Source organism: Aptenodytes forsteri, unplaced genomic scaffold (assembly GCF_000699145.1).
Source record: "Aptenodytes forsteri isolate BGI_AS27 unplaced genomic scaffold, ASM69914v1 Scaffold310, whole genome shotgun sequence".
NCBI lineage: Eukaryota > Metazoa > Chordata > Aves > Sphenisciformes > Spheniscidae > Aptenodytes > Aptenodytes forsteri.
This window is the reverse complement of record NW_008795680.1, coordinates 728,415-747,942: the sequence shown is the minus strand read 5'-3', so window position 1 is coordinate 747,942 and position 19,528 is coordinate 728,415. Positions and strand designations below refer to the sequence as shown.

The 19,528-nt window shown below is 52.3% G+C and overlaps 1 protein-coding gene across 2 annotated transcripts in view; it reads right to left on the bottom strand.

Moving 5' to 3' along the window:
• Positions 1-3,753: 3,753 nt before the first annotated feature.
• ANKRD16 (ankyrin repeat domain 16) overlaps positions 3,754-19,528 on the bottom strand; it is a 22,280-nt gene continuing 6,505 nt past the window's right edge. For both annotated transcript variants that reach the window (XM_019472982.1, XM_009282667.1), the window contains exons 3-9: positions 16,744-16,964; positions 12,807-12,849; positions 11,624-11,732; positions 9,779-9,940; positions 6,740-6,818; positions 4,706-4,854; positions 3,754-4,341 (exon numbers count right to left, since the gene is read on the bottom strand). In XM_019472982.1, coding sequence (XP_019328527.1) covers positions 4,318-4,341; positions 4,706-4,854; positions 6,740-6,818; positions 9,779-9,940; positions 11,624-11,732; positions 12,807-12,849; positions 16,744-16,964 — 787 coding nt within the window. In that variant the 3' untranslated portion in view covers positions 3,754-4,317. The remainder of the gene's footprint in view (positions 4,342-4,705; positions 4,855-6,739; positions 6,819-9,778; positions 9,941-11,623; positions 11,733-12,806; positions 12,850-16,743; positions 16,965-19,528) is intronic.

The window sequence follows — 19,528 nt, the reverse complement described above, 5'->3', positions numbered from 1 at the left end:
CACCGTCGGCAACCCCAGGGCACCGCAGGCATCACCGGGCGCAGGGCAGAGCACCCACGGGTGCCCCGCTTGGTACCCAGAGAGGACGGAGCCGGCGCTTTTCCACCGGGGACCGCAGGGAAGCGCTTTTAAAGGCAGCCGCTTTGTTAATTATCGCAACGGACGATAATAATTACGGTGTATTTCTGCTTCCCAAAGGCAGGTTTCACTTCTCGCGTGCGTCGCCTCTCACATTTCCCCCTTTTCACCCCAAAATACGCGAAGAAGAGTTTTTGCTCTCATTCAGGATCACGCTTGGTGCGGGAAATCCCCCCGTCCATAGCAAAACCACAGCACAGCACCGACGCAAAGGAGACAGCGCGTTTTCGAGAAGATTTGGGCCTTTTTTTGTTTGGTTTTTTTTTTTTTTGCATGTAAGAGGTTTTTTTAATCCACGCCGCTCCCCAGCCTCCGCCGCCCACCGCTTCCTTGGAGCGAGGCAGGAATTTCCCGGCTGCACCCTGGTTTTAACGGCCCGTAGATCTGTGGGGGGCTCCCTGGGGAAGGGGAGGGAGCACGTACGCAGCGGCTGCAGCAAAGCTGCTTACGAGCCTCGGGACCGTGGATTAGACACCCGCAGGGCTTAAGACATCTTAATTTGATCATACGTCTGCGTTCCCTGTATCTACCAGGACGCACAACGCGGAGGGGAGCGCACCGGGGCCGATGAAGAACCGGGCGAAGCTCCATCGCGCAGCCGAAACCCCGCGGTGGCGGCTCGGATGGGGAGCAGAGTGGGTCCTTTTAAATGGTTTTAATATTTGGAGGAGGAAAGCCTGGAGAGACGAACGCAGCTGCACAGCCCCGGGGGGATTGGACCCACGGCGCTGCAGGTGACTGCTGCGCATCAGCAGACTGTCTGTTTCCTGCTCCGTACGGGCACGGCTGGGCTCTGCGTCTTGCACCAAGCTCGTTCACACCCAGGTAAGGGGGGAAAAAAAAAAAACCAAACCAAAAAAAACTCGTTTACAGGGTGTTGGTGAAGGTTCAGCAGTGCGGAGCGGTCGGTGGGAGAGCACGAGGAGTGAGCAACACCGGCAGCGAGACAGGCAGCGAGGCGGTGACATTATCTGTCCAGGAACTGGGGCAAACCTCCTCCTGCACCGGGCGATGCACAGAAACACCCGCGAGCGGGTGGCAGCATTGGGGCCTGCAGGGACGCTTGTTTCTGGTGCCCAAGCAGCAGGCACAGGTTTTCTACCTCCTCTCCAACATCCGTGAGCGTCAAGACAACCGGCGACCTGCACGAGCCACCACCACGAATCTCCGTCGGACAAGTCAGCGACACACAAGCAGCTCGGGTCACTTGGGATGGGTCAGACTGCCTCGTTGGCAGCTGCAGGTTGGCTTGGGGGACCCGAGCGATAGCTACATGGAGGTACCTGCAGTAAAAATGTCGAGACTGGCCTGGATGGAGGATGAGCAGGAAGGTCTGGCTGTGGAAGCAGCAGAAGGCAGGAGAAGGGACGGCAAAACAGTTGGTGATGCACCATGGTCAGCAGATCCTCAAGCTCTCGGCTCATGTCTACCACCGGCTAGTTGGGACACCAGGGTTGAGAGACAACAGCCGGAGAGCGAATCCTCGTAACTCACAGAGAAGGGGGACAGGATGGAGTGAAAATCGCCGACATCTCCTAAGAGGGACCAAAAGGGCACATCCCAAACCGATACACGGTCACCAGCCTAAGAAAAGCCCACGAGACGTGATAAGGATGCAATAGCTGCAGTCCCTCGTCCTCAGTGTCATCGCAAGGAAACCTGGCTAGACCACCCGGGCACGAGTGTCTTGGCGCTTGTGAGTTGGGGGGGTGCGACGGTGTGACCGCCAGAGCAAAATCAATTTTATTTAAAACCAAAATGACTTCCTTTCCCGTAAGGTCTCCCAATGAGCTCTGACAACACTGCAACATTATTTCCTACCTACTCAGACACTTCTGCTTACCCTGATGACTGTATCTCAGCCACGTCCTACGAGACGAAGGCACTAGGTCTTCTCCCCCGCGGCTGCAGGACCAAGAGTATTTGCAAGGCCCCCGGCAAGCGCCGGTGCCGAGGGTGGAAGAGGTGGCGTAACAGGACAGCGCCGAAGCCGTACGCCGGCTGCCAGGCTCCGCTCCAAGCTGCCTTCAGCACCACGTGGCACGGAGCCCGGCTCCCGGGCTTCCTCCCCAGGGACCAGGCGCCCACACCGTCTCTCCATGCGAGACGTCTGCTGGGAACGCGACAGGGCTTCGCACACACGCAGTCTAGCGTTGCCGAGCTCCTCTCGGCATTTTGCAGCATGCTCTCACGGACACAAAGGTGTCCTTGACCCCTTGCTCCTACCTTGCAGCAAGCGAGCAACAGCAAAAACAGCAAGAAAGACAACAAGGGCTCTTCCCCCGGCTAATTTTGCAGACATAAAGCTGAATCCACGTTCCTTTTCTAAGGTCCTTTTGTACCTGATCGTCTGTGATGACCCGTTTGCTTCTGTGCGTGTTTTTATTGCCTGAGGGGCAGATTTAAAAGAAGGGTAAATAAAAGGCAGCGCTGGAGGTGTGCCATTACGTCTCGCTTTTGGACGGGAGCACAGTGCCCGAGCCCCCCTGTCCCAGGTGGACAGGCCCTCTGCTACTTGTCCAGAAGCTTTCAGAAATCATACAGCACCTTCAAAACAATGCAGATTCCCTTTTGTGTTTTCAAGGTGTTTGCCGTGGCCAGGAAAGCTAGCGACAGACGTTTGAAAACATTCTCACTTGCCTTCTCATAAAAGCTTAGACTCACAAGCAATCTGAGCTCGTTAGCAGGGATATTGGGAGGAAAACAGCTATTTCATGGTTTGCTAAAATCTTGAAAAATGGGAATGAAGCGGCCACTTGCATTTACCAGGCTGCAGTATTGCTGTAGGGAGGCCAGGGCCGGATTTATAGAAGCATTCAGGATCTTGAGAGGAATAAAGCCGCTTCCTCGCCTGCCCAGGGGCTGATACAGCTCCCACCACCCCGCACCGTTAGCGCCTTCCAGCATTAATTCATTTTTCCTCCCTGGTGGAGAAAAATCTCCTTCACAGATGGAGAAACAAGACAGGGGAAGACTGGCAAAAAGCAGGTCCTTGCAGGCATGTTTGGAAGAGTCTTAAGATGCTTCTCCCCCTCTTGTAAGCCATCAGCCCCCTCTCGCAGCCCCCACAAATTATTTTTGTGAGCGCGCTGCCTCTCCTCGTGCAACGCGAGCCGGCAGAGGGGAGGAGGCCCTAGGCCCGCTGTAAAGGCTGTTTAACTCGAGAGGAGCGCGGCACCGTTGTCGCTCTGGCTTAGGATTGTCACGGCAAATCCTGCTCCAGGGACCGTGGGGTGGGAGTTTCTCACTCAAACAGAGCTCAGCAGCGTCTTAAACCCACCCGGGAGCACGTGGGTCGTGCATCAAACCATGACGTGAGCACCACAGCTGGGGCAGAGCAAAACCTAGCTCGCTCGCTCAGCAATAGGCCTGTCTGATTTTTAGCATCTGCTATCACCAAAACCGCAGAATCCCGTCGTTTTTTAGGTCTTGACATTACATATGGACAGGGGCGTGCCATGTTTCTACGCAAAACCAAATTTATAATTCTAGATGGATACAAATAAACCGAACAGCTACAGTAGCTCTTACCTTTATGTATATTCCAGGCTGTTAGAGACTTACCGGCTACATTAAATATTTCCCATACGTTAGAGACTTACCGGCTACATTAAATATTAAGCCGTTTCCCTATACACTTCAAAGAGCAGGATTTTTTTTTCAAGTTCATTGGTGGTGAGAAGTGCCAAGCAAGGCTGTCTGGAATAACAAATACCTCTTTTTCAGTCTGATCCAAAGACCCTTGATGTCACTGCAAGGTTGAGGTCTTTGTATTGATTTCAGCAGGCTTTGGGATCAGGCTTGGGCCACAAAAAGGGCGTAAGAGGTTGATGCAGCTCGAACGTTCCCTGCGCTTGTCCTCTGCAGCTCAAACCTGATGAAGGAAGAGTCGCCAAGGGCTCGCTTACGCTGCACCGCACTCGGCCTCTCTCAGGGGCTATCGAAAGAGGTGGCCACTTAAAGCAGCTTAAGAGATTAGTGGAGAGCAGGTTCATTAAGGGCTATAAAAATCAATGATCCAGGTGTATCTTCTCCTTCAGGATGTCCACTGTATGGAAACAGCCCAGCAAGAGCTAGGCAGGCTCCAGGGGGTTCAAGCCATGCAGGTCCCCAGAGGTCATCTAGCAGTGGCCCGTGAGGCACCTTCCTTGGCTGGTTATACTTCAGGGAGCTGCGGCCTCAGCTGTTTGGACGTGCTGGGTGCTGCACAAGAAGAGGTGAGGTTCAGCCCTGAAATTTGGAAGCGAAAGAAGAGCAGCCATGAATTTACAAGGATGGGGTCAGTACAGGAGCGTAGCCATGAATTTACAAGGATGGGGTCAGTACGGGAGTGCGATAGCCCAGACCCATCACGTCCATTATCTTTTTGAGATAATCCTATTTAAAATATGTTGTCTCCTAAACATACTTCTCAAGTGTCAAGCTTGGTTTCTCTGCTAAATCCTTGGGCAAAAATTCCGTCATTTTAAACAGGTGTTTGCCTAAATCTGAATAGTTGTTAAGTGATAACGTACCACGCTGAAATGAAACAGGCTTCTCTTTTTCCCATTACGTCTCACGTGCTTACGTTTGTTTCCTGGAAAACCTGGATGACATCCGGCTTCCTCGCGAGCTGCTGCGCCAGCGTGCCCGTGCCATCCGGGGCGTCCCGCAGCCCGGCACGGAGCAGGATCCGTGCGGCGGCTGCCTGCTGCCCAGTGCAGGCTGCGTGCAGGGCTGTGGGGGAGAGGATCCGTGCGGCGGCTGCCTGCTGCCCAGCGCAGGCTGCGTGCAGGGCTGTGGGGAAGACAAGATGTCAAGACAGGAGCTGAGATCGCCCGGCGGGTTTGGCCTCAGCCCGCTTCAGATGCGAACATCGGATTCCCAGTGAAGGAAACCGAGTCAGCGGAGGGAACGCATCGAGGGTGAAAGATTACTTTTCCCCGTTGCAACACGCAGCCAAGCAGCCGTGTGATGGCGCAGCAGGGCTCAGCTGCCGCGGCTGTGCGGATCTACAGCAGCGACGGGATGACTAAACCTGCAGAAGCAGGGGACACGTCCTCTTCCACACCCAGCCACGCTGGTAGAAAAACGATCAGCCCGGCTTACCCCAGCTATTACCCCCCATCTTCCCCTCACAGGTTACTAGTCCCTCCAACCCATTGAGCGGTAGTAACCTGGCCGAGCCAAAGCTAACCAGGTTTGCAAACACAGTGGGAGTATTTAAGTCAACTTGGTGCATTTTGACTGAATCATGGGCAGAGGGTGCCCACGGCAGGAGGGGGAGGCTGTGGGACAGAGCAGAAGGCCTCCGGGCTTCTTATTGCTCTGTGTTTGGGGTGAGTTTAATAGTGACGTGCAAGAGAGGGGCTTGAAACTACTCTGGATGTGAGCGGGGTCCTTTATGGGCTGGGGCTCCCCGCCAGCTCACTCCAGGGTCAGGGAGTAAATCAGAAAGGTTTCCATGCACTGCGTGCAGCAAAGAGCATCCCACAGGAGGAGGCTGAAATACCACAGCCTAAGCCCCAGCTCATCCCGCAAACCCGTCCGACAGCCGGCACGCTGATCCAGCGTGGCTCCAGCACAGTCAGGCAGTCCTGCTACACTTGGCTTGTGCAGCAGGGTGAGCCAGCCTTCTTCTCCTGGCCTAATCCTGCACAGGGGTGAGTATCTTTTACGCTGAGGGTCATTAGCTCCTGCTGCAGGCTGATGTTGACCATGAGGCATCCTGATCCCCATGGATAATCCATGCAGGACATTTTGCAGGAGCAGAGTCTGAGTGAGACGCTCACAGTGATGCTAACACAGCAAAGGTGCCAGGGAACGGGGCAGCCGACGGGCGCGAGGAGCCACCATAAACGTCCCAGGGTTGGACGAGTTCAGCGGAGCTCAAATTTACTCACTGAGGGCGTGGAGGGAGAGACTGAGAGATACAAGACTGTTCATGCTCGCCGCTGAAGCGTGTTATTAAGCAAACCTGAAGACTGGGTAAGTTGCTAATTTTGGCAATGGCTGAAAGCATTTATACATACTTTTTTTGAGAGATGCTGATGCAAGAGATGCCTCATACTCTCACATTGGGAATGCCAACTCACTGGCATTACTATAGCAACTATATTTACTTTCAAGCTCTCTGTTATTTGCTCATAAGCTATTCCTAGGCAGTTTGCTAAGGAATTGAGGCTTAAGAGCTTGTGCAATCGTTGTATTTGTCTGCCCACCCTAACCGTTTTGAATTGGCTAATTTCAACCAAATCTGATGGCGAGGTGGTGGTATCAAATATACTAAGCTCCTGAAAGTTTCATGCAAAATAAGCAGCTGGGTAAAAAGAAACACCAGTTAGCATCTCTGTTCTTCCCCCAAGGGAAAGGCCCCAGTGGAGGCTCAACCACGCCATTAGACATCAGAAAGTCCAGCAGGAAGAGAGCCACTGAACAAAAGCTGCAAAAGAAACCTACACGTCACGCTGCTCCAAGAGCCGTTTGCATACGTGCATCTGGCATCCCCTTGCACGCTCCGCCAAGCAGACGCAGCGTGGGCTGCTTTGGAGGCTGGGCTCCCGTCACTAAAGCGCGCTCTCGCTGTCATACAGAGGGTTAACAAATAGCTCGGCAGCCTTACCAGAACGGCTCTTCCCATCCTTTGCGTGGACATCAGCGCCGAGGGACAGCAGCGTCTGGATGGTGTGCGCGTGTCCTTCCTGCAGTGGTGAGGACAGGCACGTGGATTATTTATTCCGAACCAGTTCTGCCTAATTTCTCACCTTTGCATTTAGCAGAAATAACACAGGCCTGAAAAGAAAGGAGGCCGCAAGCGATCTGTCCCTAACTGCACACGGCACCTGGAAGGGCACAGACACAGATCCACTCTGTCATGGTGAAATCTGGGGCTACCAGGAGCTGCTCCAGGCTCCAGAGGACCTTACAGCGGCTGGAAATCAGGGTCGGCTGCCTGTGGCAGCGCAGGTCGGGTCCATTAGCCAGGGTTTGCCCAGGCACAGCAGACACACTGCCATTACCCTACAGGAATCGGTCACAGAGATGCCACCGGGCACCTTCTCCAGCCCTCCCGCTGGCAGCCCGTGAGAGGAGTCAGAGCTCAACCCTCGGTCAGCATCTCTGCACACCTCACGTGCCCCTGGCAGCAATTTCGACCCAGAGGCTGAAAAAGCAGCAAGAGGCATCCCAGGAGCATAATTCTCTCTGTGAACATCTAACCCAATGCTTTAAAATCAAAAGTGTTCAATTAAGACCAATAGTGCTTAAAATCACGCTGCAGTGCAGAGCTGTCTCTGGTGGTGGTGGTACGGCCAAAGACTGAGAGCGGTGCCTCGGCAGGGCAGGTGTGACAGACGCACAACCCAGTCCAGGTCCAGGCAGGTGGATCCGCTTTAGACAACTGTAGATCCCGTATGATCTTCCTGATCGTGGTCAACAGATCCACCTTGCGCAGCCAGGACCTTGAGATGCGAGGAATTTGGAGGACTGTCTCCCAGCACGGCTCTGCCTTTGCCAGTGGCTGTGGAGGAGTTAATGCACAAACAACCCCTGACAACTGGGTGACACAACCTAAAGATGTTTCTTAATAGCAAATTAGTGCACTAATTTGTCAACCGATCTTGCGTTTGCCTCTCCAGTCCTTGCCTTCAATCCAGTAACTCAATTAAATTGCTTTTAACTTCAGCTGGCCACAGAGCTGTAGGGTTCCTGACTTACCTTTCATAATTGGCAGCTGGCTGTTAAAAGGACTAAATGTCAGCAAAAAGCTGCGTGATTTCCCACACTGTAAATCCACTCCAAGTACCACGGGGATCTAGAGTTGCTCTTACTGAAGTGTATTTCAGGTCAGAGAGCAGAACCTGTTGCCGATGTGGCCTGTTGCACATCTGCCTGCAGTACCCTCAGGCACCGGCATTTCCTAAAGGATTACTCCAGTATTTGTAGTGCCCTGTGAGAAGGCGCAGAACGCCACGCTTACACACCGTCACAACCCACAGCGTCCTCTATCTTTCCTCTGCCGGTAGCCAATTTTAAACGCTGCAGGGGAAAATGCAATACAGCCCCCACACCCCTCCTCTCCGCACAAGCTTCTCCGTAAATAAATCCTCTCTCCCTAAATAACACGCCTGATTTTGTAATTACTTCTTCAATGCAATGAATTACTCTTTGTCGTGCAGCATGAAAATGGAAGGCCCTTATTTTCATCCCCACCTCCCACTCTTTTCCCCCATTATCGTGTGACTCAGTTACATGTTCCCCCCTGCTCAAGGCTCCCATTTCCCTGCTGCATGCACACCCCCTCTGTGGCAAAGACAGCAAGCCAGGAACTGCTTTAACTGCCACAGCCTTGGCAGCAAATTGAGTTGAAAGCGTAATTTGATTTTCATGTATTTATAAATGCAAAGTAATAAGAAAAGAAGAAAAAAAACCCACCAGCCAAACAAATGATGCTGTAAATATAAAGTGACACTGAGCCTCGGGAAGGAGGAGAAACCCATCAAATCGCTCCCCAATCAGCCGCTCGCCAAGACAGGGCTGGGATCTTCTCCAAGGCACATTATATTCCCCAATAGCCTTGCTGTTAAACGTACCCTTGGCAACCACAAGGGCTTTCAACATGGTTTCTCAGAGCATGAGGAAGGGAAGCTGGGAGAAAAGCCTCCTTTGTGGGAGCCAGCAAATGCCACGGCTGGGTCCTGCTGGAGGAGAATACTGTTGCCAGCACTCCCAGTAAGTGTCATTGATGCTTTTGTAGGAGCGGGGCGCTGGGATGCTGCTTCGTTCCCACTACAAGTCTAGACCAGGCTCTGAGTGCTGCATGTTAAAGCTCATGAGGTTTAACATGCAGGCATCCGAGCAGGAACTTCCCCTTGCTGCCAGCTACCAGCATGCTGCACACCGTGGTGCAACAGCACCAAGCAGAAAGGAGGCAGCAGGGTCCCAGGAGGGATCCTGGTCAGCGGTGAGGCTTTTGGGATCTGCTCTGTGCTCCCAGGGAGCGTTGCAGGACCCACAGCCCACCAGGCCCCACTTCCCGCACAGGCGTGAGATGGGAGGAGGTTTTGAGCTTTCTGCTCAAACGACTCTCACTGCCTGGAATTCAAAACAGCTCCTGTGTGAAGGACACAGATAAGCACCCGGGAGCTCCCTCCGCCTTTCCACCTCTCCTTTCTCACATCTGACCACGGGCAGGCCAGAATCCGGCCTACTGGGACAAACAGTTGCTGTTTCACAGCGCATCAGCCATCTTCTGTCCAGCAAGCTGCTGACATGGAGGCTGGCCACTGACCTGCCATGACCCAAACTGCCAGGGCTGAAGAAAGACAGAGAGAGAAATCTGAGCAGCGTTTCATCCACGTCTCCTCTGCCAAGCGAGTGAGAAGACGCTGGTCAAGAACTGTCACAGCTCATGAATTGTTGGTACCTACAGCTCCCAATAACTAGCAGGAGTGGACTCCCTTCAGGTATTGCACTTTGGTCCAAAGGCAGCAGACTGGAAGAGTGACGCTCACCAGAGGTGTGGGTCAAGCCTTATCCACAGCACGGCCAACTGGATGCGTGGCAAAGTGGCCAACATCTAAACTAGCCTGTTTTAGATGCCTGCCTGTAGCACGCCAACCGGCAAAGACTTTGTAGAGGAAGCCTGGGAACAGGAACAAACCTTGGCTGCGTAGTGCAGTGCTGTGAGTTGGAGGGCCGCCGCTCTCTCGTTGACATCAACACCCAGCTCGGAGACGAGGAACTGGATGGCTTCATCCTGGGCCGTGACGGCTGCCCGGTGCAGAGGCTGAGCACCTAGCGCATCCACGGCTGTAGGACAGGCCTGGAATGGGGGAGGAGGGAAAGGGAAAGCAATGAACAGCCTGGCCAAACCTTCAAGGACAATCACCAGCCCAAGCAGAATCATCTCTGCCTGCCACGGCCATGGTGATGGCAATAAACACGTGGGATGTCACCAGCAGGACCAGTGCAGTTGGTAGCACCATGATTTGCAGACCAGAGCAAGCTCTCTGCCGAGCTTGGTAAGCGATAAGCAAAACTAGTGCCAAAAAAAGAAGAATCAAGCTCCCTCTCTCTTCAGTTGGAACATACATGATGGGTTTCAACTCTTTAAAGCAGCAAGAAACAACCCACATCCAACCTTTGTGCTGGTGGAGTACAACTTGGACACAGGTAGAGGGAGGGAGATGGGTTGATGACCTCATGAGATCTCTTCTGTGAGTCTCTGAACGTGAACCGCAAAGACGTAAAATCAAGAAGGGTAACGGAAGTAATACACAGTGCACTCTTCTTAAAGGATATAATCCAGCCTCTTGAAGTCTAGTGGGCCTGAGTCACGGTTTTATAAAACCTAGAAGGTAGCAACACTGCCATTAGCGTTTCCAGTGCTGCTTCATGGCAGTAAGCCAGGGCACCACAACGAGGAAATTAAATCAACTAGTCCATCTTCATTGCCTGAAATGTGAGACTAAAAACATAAGCAAACTTCACAAATGTTTTATCCTGTAAGGGCCAGATGAGCAAAGACAAGCACATGAACGCCTCCTGAAGTCAACAAGTATCTACACACTCAAACACAACCTGGGCATCAAACCGTCTCTGCCGGGTGAGGTTACGTGTTACGGCTGAGTAAGTCCAAAGCCTGTGATCTTGAAAAGTGTGGTACCACTTTCCCTGGCCCACTCTGTGCCATGCTGGGGGCTCAGCTGGCCAATTCAACCTGCCAGCGTGGCACAAACAGGTTCACTGGTTTTGCCATGCTAGCTTTCTGCCAGGCCAGTGGGGTGCACCGGTTCGGCACAGCGTCCAACGAACACCAGAGCTGGGGCAGGGGAGAGGCAAAGTGAGGGCAAAGTAGGTGAGAAGGGAGGCACAACCCCACCTCCGGGAGAATCAGCCATTAGGTGGGCTCCAACCATCTCCCATCAGTTCAGCAGTCAATAAATAATGCAGTGGTCTGGCTCCTGCTACGCACAATTGGCTCTAATGACATCCCTGTTATGCCTTGTATGTGGCAGGAAATCGGAGCTGACTGGGAGACAACATGGGAGCAGCAGCTGCCACGAGAGAGGGAGGCCAGAGATGAGCTGCTGCCGGCGCAGCCAGACGCCTCCGTGTTATCCACCCTCAGCGCTGCCACGAGAGCCTCCACGCTGAGCCCTGGCACTCCCCGAGTGCTGGTCTTGGCTTTGACACAGCTGTCCCTGCAGCTCTGGGCAAGTCCTGTCCCCTCCTGCCACTGCCTTGTCTCTCCATCCCCCTTCACCAGCTACGGGGACACGTCCCTGCCCCAGGGTGAGATCTTCACCGTGAGCCGAGTCCTGGTCGCTTTACTCGACAAAATCTTGCTCATCTCCAGGGGGATTTTGCCTTCTTTCGGAATTCACTTCTTCGCATTTTGGGAATTTGCTTCTTTACAATACGATTATGGTGAATGCGTGGATTGCCTGTCCTGGCAGTTCTAGGTCAGGTCCTGGAGGAGGGAGGTGAGGTTTTTGGCACCTACCTGGTGTTTTTCTAGGAGCAGCCGGGCAATGTTGACATGCCCGTTCTGGATAGCATCCATAAAGGGAGTGACTCCACATTTGTCTCTGCTGTCAGGTTTGTACTGGCACCTGGGAGAGAAGACAAAAGCCAGGACAGAGTTGTTGGCGGCTCTAAAATCCTTACTGCACCAGTTGCTTTGCATTGGTGGGGCAGGAGACTATCAGCGGACGGGATCAGAAATGGCAGATATAAAGCCTGCCCGTAGACCTGTCTCGGTGCTTTATGGCCTGGGGTACGGTCTGCTGGGGTTTTGGGTCAGAGATCTGGTACTCAGCCAGTGCAGCTTGCTCAGGCTGCAGGAAAGCCAGGGCTCTACAGATCATTTATATTTCCCTTGCCCCCCCGAACAGAGGATCTGTAGAAGGGGTAAGATGTGCACTGGCAGAGGGGAAAACCATATCCTCATGTAACAACACCACATTACAAAATCAAAGCCCACAGGTCTTGCTCAGGTTAAAGCTCCATTGAAATGAGAGAAGACTGAATTAAAATTGAAAGCCTGGCTCCAATCACAGGGCTATGTTTATGCTGGGCCAAGCGTGGACAGGAATTAACAAGGCTGGGACGAGTTGGCTAACGGGAGCTGTGGCTAGCAGCAGCTGCGATGCCCGGGGAAAGCTGCTCCAGCTCTGGCAGCGGGCAGCGCTGGTTAGGAAGGTAACAGGGTCAGGATGACTGGGCACGGGCTGATTTAAAGCCACTTCACAGCAGCCTCCCGGGAGCCAGAGCCTGAAAATAAAGCCTGGAGGCTGAGTCCAGCCTGGAGGAGCTGCACCCAGAACCAAGCCGCCAGAAAACTGTTTTCTTGTTATCGTATGGCCTCAGACACATCGGAGGCAACGGGAATGAATCAGCACAGAAAAAAAGCCGAGTTATATAACCGGGGTTTATGTCATAGCGAAGTCAGAGCCCATCGGAGCTCATCCGGAGAGCCTCCTTGTCTCAAAGGCCCCTAACCGGCTGTGAAAAACCCGGAGGAAATGGAGACGGCCTCGGGATCGCATGCAGGGCAGCTGTGCAACCGGGCTTCCCGAACGGCATAAACGCCCTTTGTGTCCGGGCGGCTGGAGTGAGCCTGGCGGTGGACGGGAGGCGGGGGAGAGCGGGGAGGCAGAGGCAGTGCCGGGAGGAAGCCTGCTTACCGCTCCAGGAGCAGCTCCACAACGTCAAAACAGCCATGCATTGCTGCGAGAGAGAGAGAAGCGCAGGGTTAATTTATGTTTTCATGCCACCGTCTGCCTACGGCAAAACATAATCCGGTTTCTGACCCTTTCGGCTTACTCATGATGAGGGAAGGGGTTCCAAGAGGCTTTCAGAGTGTTTGATTTTTTTTTTTTGGTAATTAAAACATTGTCTCCAGATCTCAAGCCTTCCCTTCCCCTGATCCTATAGGAAAACACCAGATAAAACAGGGAAAAGGCATGCATATAGGCACCGTTTGCCTCTACCTGCAGAGTACATGCGTGAGAGCGTACATGCAATTAAGCTGACACAAAGGTCGTTTCTTGCAAGTATTTGTTAATCCCCGAAGTGAAATCTGTGAGAAGCAAAATGAACACAAAGCAGGGAGCTGGTGAATAGCTGGATGGCATTTCCACCCCTCCTCAGCCACTCAAACTACCCATCACTCCCATCTCATCATCCTAATGAAGCATCCTCACCCAGACAGCGTCTCAGAGGAAAAACAACAGTGGGGGAGGATTTGAACATCACGCACGGAAATTTTCTCTTTTTTTTTTTTTTAAAAACACATCGTATTACAGCAATGTAAGGACAGCCTTGATCTGGCTTTTTTCCTGCAGGTTGTTGTGCAAAACAAATGAAATACATTAAAGAAAAAAAAATATCAAGCCAAGCCCGGAGCTGCTACATCAGGCTATTTACTCTGTGCGATGGAAGAAGGGCCCCTGGCAAACGCGTGTTACCAGCAATAACCTTCAGACGCAGCTGCACAATAGATGCTCTTTGAAACGAGGGGTTCCCATCCTCCCAGATCTTGGCCCTTTGCTCCTGCTCCCTGCCCGTTTATCACCCCTTCACCTGAGCTGATGTAAATACAGGCAGAGCCACACTGTGGAAAGGATTTTCGAAATGGAGGCATTAAAAAACCCAAGCTATGTGAAGAAAAAACACCCCAAGCAACACGATTACATCCTTTAACAGCAACAGAGACACAAGAAAGCTGCAGCGCTCAGATCCACTGTTGCACTCCACTTCCTCTAATTACATCTCCCCCACTCTCCTGCCTCAGGCTACGGATATATGAAGCAGCAAAGCTTAAGGAATCAACCCCCAGGAGAAAATTACCCATCATCTATCCAGGGATAACGGTGCCAGGAAGCCAGCTGGACTGGTCATGGGTTAATGTGCTCATATCCACACCCTTGGGATGTAAACTCATTGAGACGGCGGTTCGTCTTGACATGATTTCCCCCGGCAGCTCCAGCATCGTCTCCGGCCCCTCGCCCGTGCCCCAGCCTCAGGAGCTGTGTCTGTGTAACTGGGCTACGTGGTGGGGTGCGTGGGGATGCTGGCCCCAGCACCCGCCGAGCAGCAGCCCCCAGCATCGTCCTGGGTTAAAATTATGCTGGGGGCAAAGGTGGTTTAAGCAGCTCCAGCCCTTCCTGCTGCCCAGTCGCTCCCGCACCGGCTGCTACTCCGCCAACGTGTGGTCCAGGGTCTAACCTGGATCAGTAAAATGACCAGAAATCAACCCAAATCATGGGTTGATGGCTTTAACACAGTGAAAGTCAAACATAGGAGGCAACACAGAGGTGGAGACACCTCTATGAAGCAGTGAGAGCCGGGTGCTGGATCCCACCGTTGCCGTCTGTACCCCCATATCCCAAGCACTATAAGGCAGGGAGGAGACTTTAAGCTCAAGGTCAAAAGCACCCCTTTTCCTCAGGACGGTCCTCACCCTGCTCCTGACCCTGTCCCCAGATCCTCTACCCCCAGATCCCAACCCAACATCCACCTCTCTGCAGGGAGAGGGCTGAGAGGGGGCTGTGAGCCCAGCCTGCCAGCCCGGACACAGAAACACAAGACCTGGGATTGAGGAGGGACAGGAGAAGGCGCAAATAAACGAGGATTAGCCATTTCTCATTCAGGCAACCTGCTCCTCGCCGCCCAGCCTGAAACATCAAACAACTCGTCAGCTATTTTTCATTCCCAGGTCAAGCACAAGGACTAAGGCGCAGCCAATGCCCCTGGGCTGGGACTGTCATTGCTGATGAGCACAGTGCGGTGGACGGGTGACTTACTGAGGGCCGGAGAAGTAACGGGAACGACAGCCAAAGAGCAATATACCCAACAGATTAATTACAGCACAGCAGGGGTCTCCTCACGATACCTCAGGTCTTTCTGGAGAGACGATCCCTATTAAATTCTTCGGGAAATGAGTTTAGGTAGCCGCAGCTTTGAGCGGTGGCTCCCCACGCTCACCTCTCCTGCGGAGACCCTGCCGAGCCCTGGGACACGCAGCCTAATCCCCGCTCAGGGATGTGGCATGTTTCAGATTCAGGTCAGCCACCACCCTCCAGCCCCGAGCCTGCCCCACAACGTCACCCTGACTTGGTGTCGCACACCTCTCCCTTCACTCAACTCGCTCCCTTCATCGTCCACTCCCACCGCATCTCTGGAGGGCAGAGTTAAGGGGATTTAGGCTCTGGGAAGACCCATGCTTTATCTGCACTGCCTAGCTTGCACGGGTCTGTGGGTAACCAGACCTGATACTCTGTAAGGGGCAATGAGACACAGCGGGGCAAACTTAATTCTGCATTAACAGATTTTTGGGCCATTCAATTTATTAAGACACAGAGAACTTAACTAAGGCACACCTTGTGCATCATTCACAAATTAAGATGAATCACTCCATCTCAAGGATGAAAGAGTCAAAGCCAGAAACCAAATCCAAACTACCTCTGGGTCACTGTTCAGCTGACTGTGGCCCTCTGCTCCCCAACCATGCCTGACGATGTCTGTAGTTCTTCGAACCCGTTCACTCCCTTTATAAGTCCTTTTAAACCAATGAAAGGGGCAGAGAAGGGGAATCGGACACGGTGGGCTCCAACCCTAACAACAGCCGCTGCGTACTCCCAGCAGAGACTACCCTTCCCCTTTGCAGAAAGGCACTCTGGATTTCTCACCACTAGATACTACCTTCTTAAGAGGATTGTGAGAATACGAAAACCTGTGATGCTTCTTCTGGAGGTTATGCCTAGAGAACCTACAGCTCTTCAGATTTGCCATAATGACCTAACGCACCAAGCATTCGGACAAAAACGGATCATTTCGAGAGATATTTCTCTTACAAATACTGACGACGAGACTATAAACCAAACTGGTAAAAACTTCCATCAACAGGCAGATCCCAAAAGGCGTCTCTCAGCAGCTCTGCCGCTTTTAGGACTTTTAAAATGCCAGGATGGAGCCTTGCAGATTTTCCAAGTGCAATTTGCGGCTTTATACACCAGCAAGGAAAAGCGTATTGCAATGTATTCGGAGCCGTGGGAGCTTGGACGTGTCTGTCACAGGGAGGCAGAGATGGAGACGAACACCCTGGTCCAAGGAGGCCAAAGTCAGTGGGTGATCGCGAGTGCTCCTGGGATGGATCCACCGCTCCCAAGAGAACATAACTGTCATGCATCACAAAAACATGCTTTGAGTACAGGCAAAACCCAGTGAAACGGGAACTGGGGACCCTCCAACCTCACAAGCTCAGTCTTTGGCACACCGTTAAGAAATACTAAGCCTAATTCTTGCTGTTTATTTATCTGAAAGCAACTAAAATGAGCGTCTGACCTGAGGTGAAACCCTGCAAAGATGCAGCAGAGCGCTGTTAGCAGACTGAAGCTCAGAGAGGTGAGCTCCCGCTAATGCCCACCACTAGCCTCTTTTCATTTAATTTCAATAACTTGATATTTAACTGTTTCCCTGTGGTTTTGTATCAAGATAGGTCACACTTTGCTTCTCCAAACTAAACATGAACTGAAAGAACAACGCCTTTCTGTTCTCCGCTGCAGCCACAGCCCGCTCTTCTCTTCCAACTCGTCTGGTGGCAACGGGACCCTCTTTTACCTGCTGTGTGCAGAGGCGTTCTCTTTATCGTGCTCTCCGTGTCCCAGCTGTCTGGGGATACGTCCAGCAGGTACTGGAGGACCTGGGGATGGCCCTCCCGGCTCGCGATGTGGAAGCAATTCCAGCCGTCCTTGTTCTTCAGCAGTGGGTTGGCTCCATGCTCCACGAGAGCTTTGATCACCTCCAGGTTTTGCCTGGTGCAAGCCATCATTAGGGGAGTCCTAAAAGAAAGACGAGGCAAACATAATAACCAGAAAGACAGTGCCGTACGAGCCTGACAGCTTTTGTTCTAACATCTGAGCTTGAAGCATGATTTAATTGTCTGTAGCACCAACTGCCCTGTCTAATAAAACACAGTAGCTTAGTGCCGGCTGTGGTAAGCTAGCCAGAGGGAAAACTGATGTGCTAAAACCACTCTGAGGTAGTAGGAAACTTTGCTGGCTAAAGGCAAAGACCTTCTCCAAGCCCAAGGCTAAATTTATCATCTCATCTGCATTCGGATGCTTTGACTGAGGCTCACCCCGCGCTGCATATGGACCCATGAGATTTTACAGCGCTGTTTTTTCATGCAGGTAATATGGGGTCTGGACTTTTGGGGACTGTTGAGACAGAGCTGTTAACGTCAGTGTTTCTTACCCCAGCCAGTCATCCAGACAGGCAGCTGTGGCTGCAGGCAGCAAACCACAGACAGCTCCGCATCTCCTGGCAGTAGAGCATGAGCGTACCAGCAAATGCCACTCTGGAACATTTCTGATGCAGAGCAGCTGGCCTGAGAGTAAAGCTTTTCACAGTTCCGTCCTATTTCACATGCCTGGGAACAACCTTTGATATTGAAAAACATTTTTACAAGCTCCCCAGGGGAACAGCATCTTCTCCACCCCACAATTTCCAAGCTGTGCCTTGCACGGATTGTGTGCGCGCTCCTGGGAAGCCAGTGGATACATCTGACAAACAAACACGGCAAACAGCCCATCTCGCCCTGCTTTCAACCCCGTATCCAGCAATGACCACGTTTTCACACCTATAACCCACGCGCTGCAGATGAACAACCACCCTGGCCCCTGCTCGGCAGCAGGGCAGGTTCACCACTGAGTTTCTCCTCCCTGGTGACCCGTCATCTCCTTGCCCATCCTTCCCCACGGAGGACTAGTGTGGTTGCTGGATCTGCAGCCTCCTGCAAGCCCAGAGCTATCAGGAGGTGGGCGTTAGCTGAGGGTTTACTCACAAGGCAAAGAGTGGGTAACTCGAGGTGGTGAACCCACAGACATCTCCCGTGTTTGGCTTTACTTAAGTGACTAATTTCACTGACCTCACCAGCACCAACCCCTATTTTCCTTAATTATCACATCATATAACAATAACAGTTTAACTGCTGCAAGTGGGAGCTGCATTCTCCATTTTATCTGTTTATAAACTTCACCCAATCATCGAACGCTGGGTGCGCACACGGATCGGACAGAAACCTCTGAGCTCTCCCAGAAAAGATGAACGCTTCTCCAGCACGGAGAGGGCTTATCTCCTCTTCACCAACCCACATACATCAGCTGGGAGACAAAAAAACCCCTCCATTCCTCATTCAGGAAAAGCTGTGGCACAAAAACTTCCCACTGCACAAGGAATCGCAGGCCTAAACCGCAGGGAGAGAGATTTGGCTTAGACTTCAGGAGAAACGCTCCAGTTTTAAGGACAGATAAGGACAAGAAGAGAGCGCTGAGAAGGGCTCCATTGCTCCAGCGATGGAGATTTTTAAGAAGAGATTAGAAACACGTCTGCTGGGGACGATGGGGTAGAGCTGAGCCTGGAGCTCCGTGTTTCCTGCAGCTCCGTTTCTACACAGTGCCTCAGATCAGCGTGTATTTTCAATGCAAATGAGACTTTGTCCAAAGGCTGGGACGTGCACTAGCAAGCACGTACCTCCCCATTTTTAATCCGTGGATGGAAGGGTACTGCAGGCCTATCAAAGAAAACCAGGCTCGCACACGCGTCTGCATGCAGCTCTCTAGATTTCTGCCTCCCTCTGCTCCCCCTGATGTCAGCACGACGCTGGCACAGCCTCGAATTACGAGGACTGGGATGCTGCCTTCGTATTTGTGTTAGTTCGGCTTCAAAACAACCTCCCCGGGCTTTAATTTGTGGGCTGGGGAGAATCTTTGCTTTCTTTTGCAAGGTGGTACACAGACATCTCCCTCCCCAGAGGAGAATTTGACATTAATCAGGCCTGCTGCTCATCTGTAGATTAGGCTTTATTTTTTATTCCCGATTCTCATTCCTTCATCATTTGCTTACGTGTTACCCACGTGGCAGGCAAACGAAAGCCCTGAAGAAACTAGTTGTTTCTTGGGTTGCTGAGGCTGTTGCTATTGTATCAGTAGCAAATCTGACCTGAGAGGCTCTGTTTGCTGGGGGGAAACAGGAGTAAAACTTTATTTTCATCTCCTTCTTTCAGTTTCTGAGGACCGGGACACAAAAATGTGAATCAGTATCACCGATTCCCATCAAACGGGGGAATGGGGAAGAACGAATAGCTGCAGACAAAAGCTTTTAAATTAGATCTGCTAATGAAGCAGTAATTTACAACTTCTATGATAAACAGGGGGAAAATCGGTGACAGGGCTGGAATTTAGCCCAGAAGGCCAACCGTATCCTGGGCTGCGTAACAAGAAGCGTGGCCAGCAGGTCGAGGGAGGGGATTCTGCCCCTCTATTCTGCTCTGGGGAGACCCCACCTGCAGCACTGCCTCCAGCTCTGGAGCCCTCAGCATAAGAAAGACACGGACCTGTTGGAG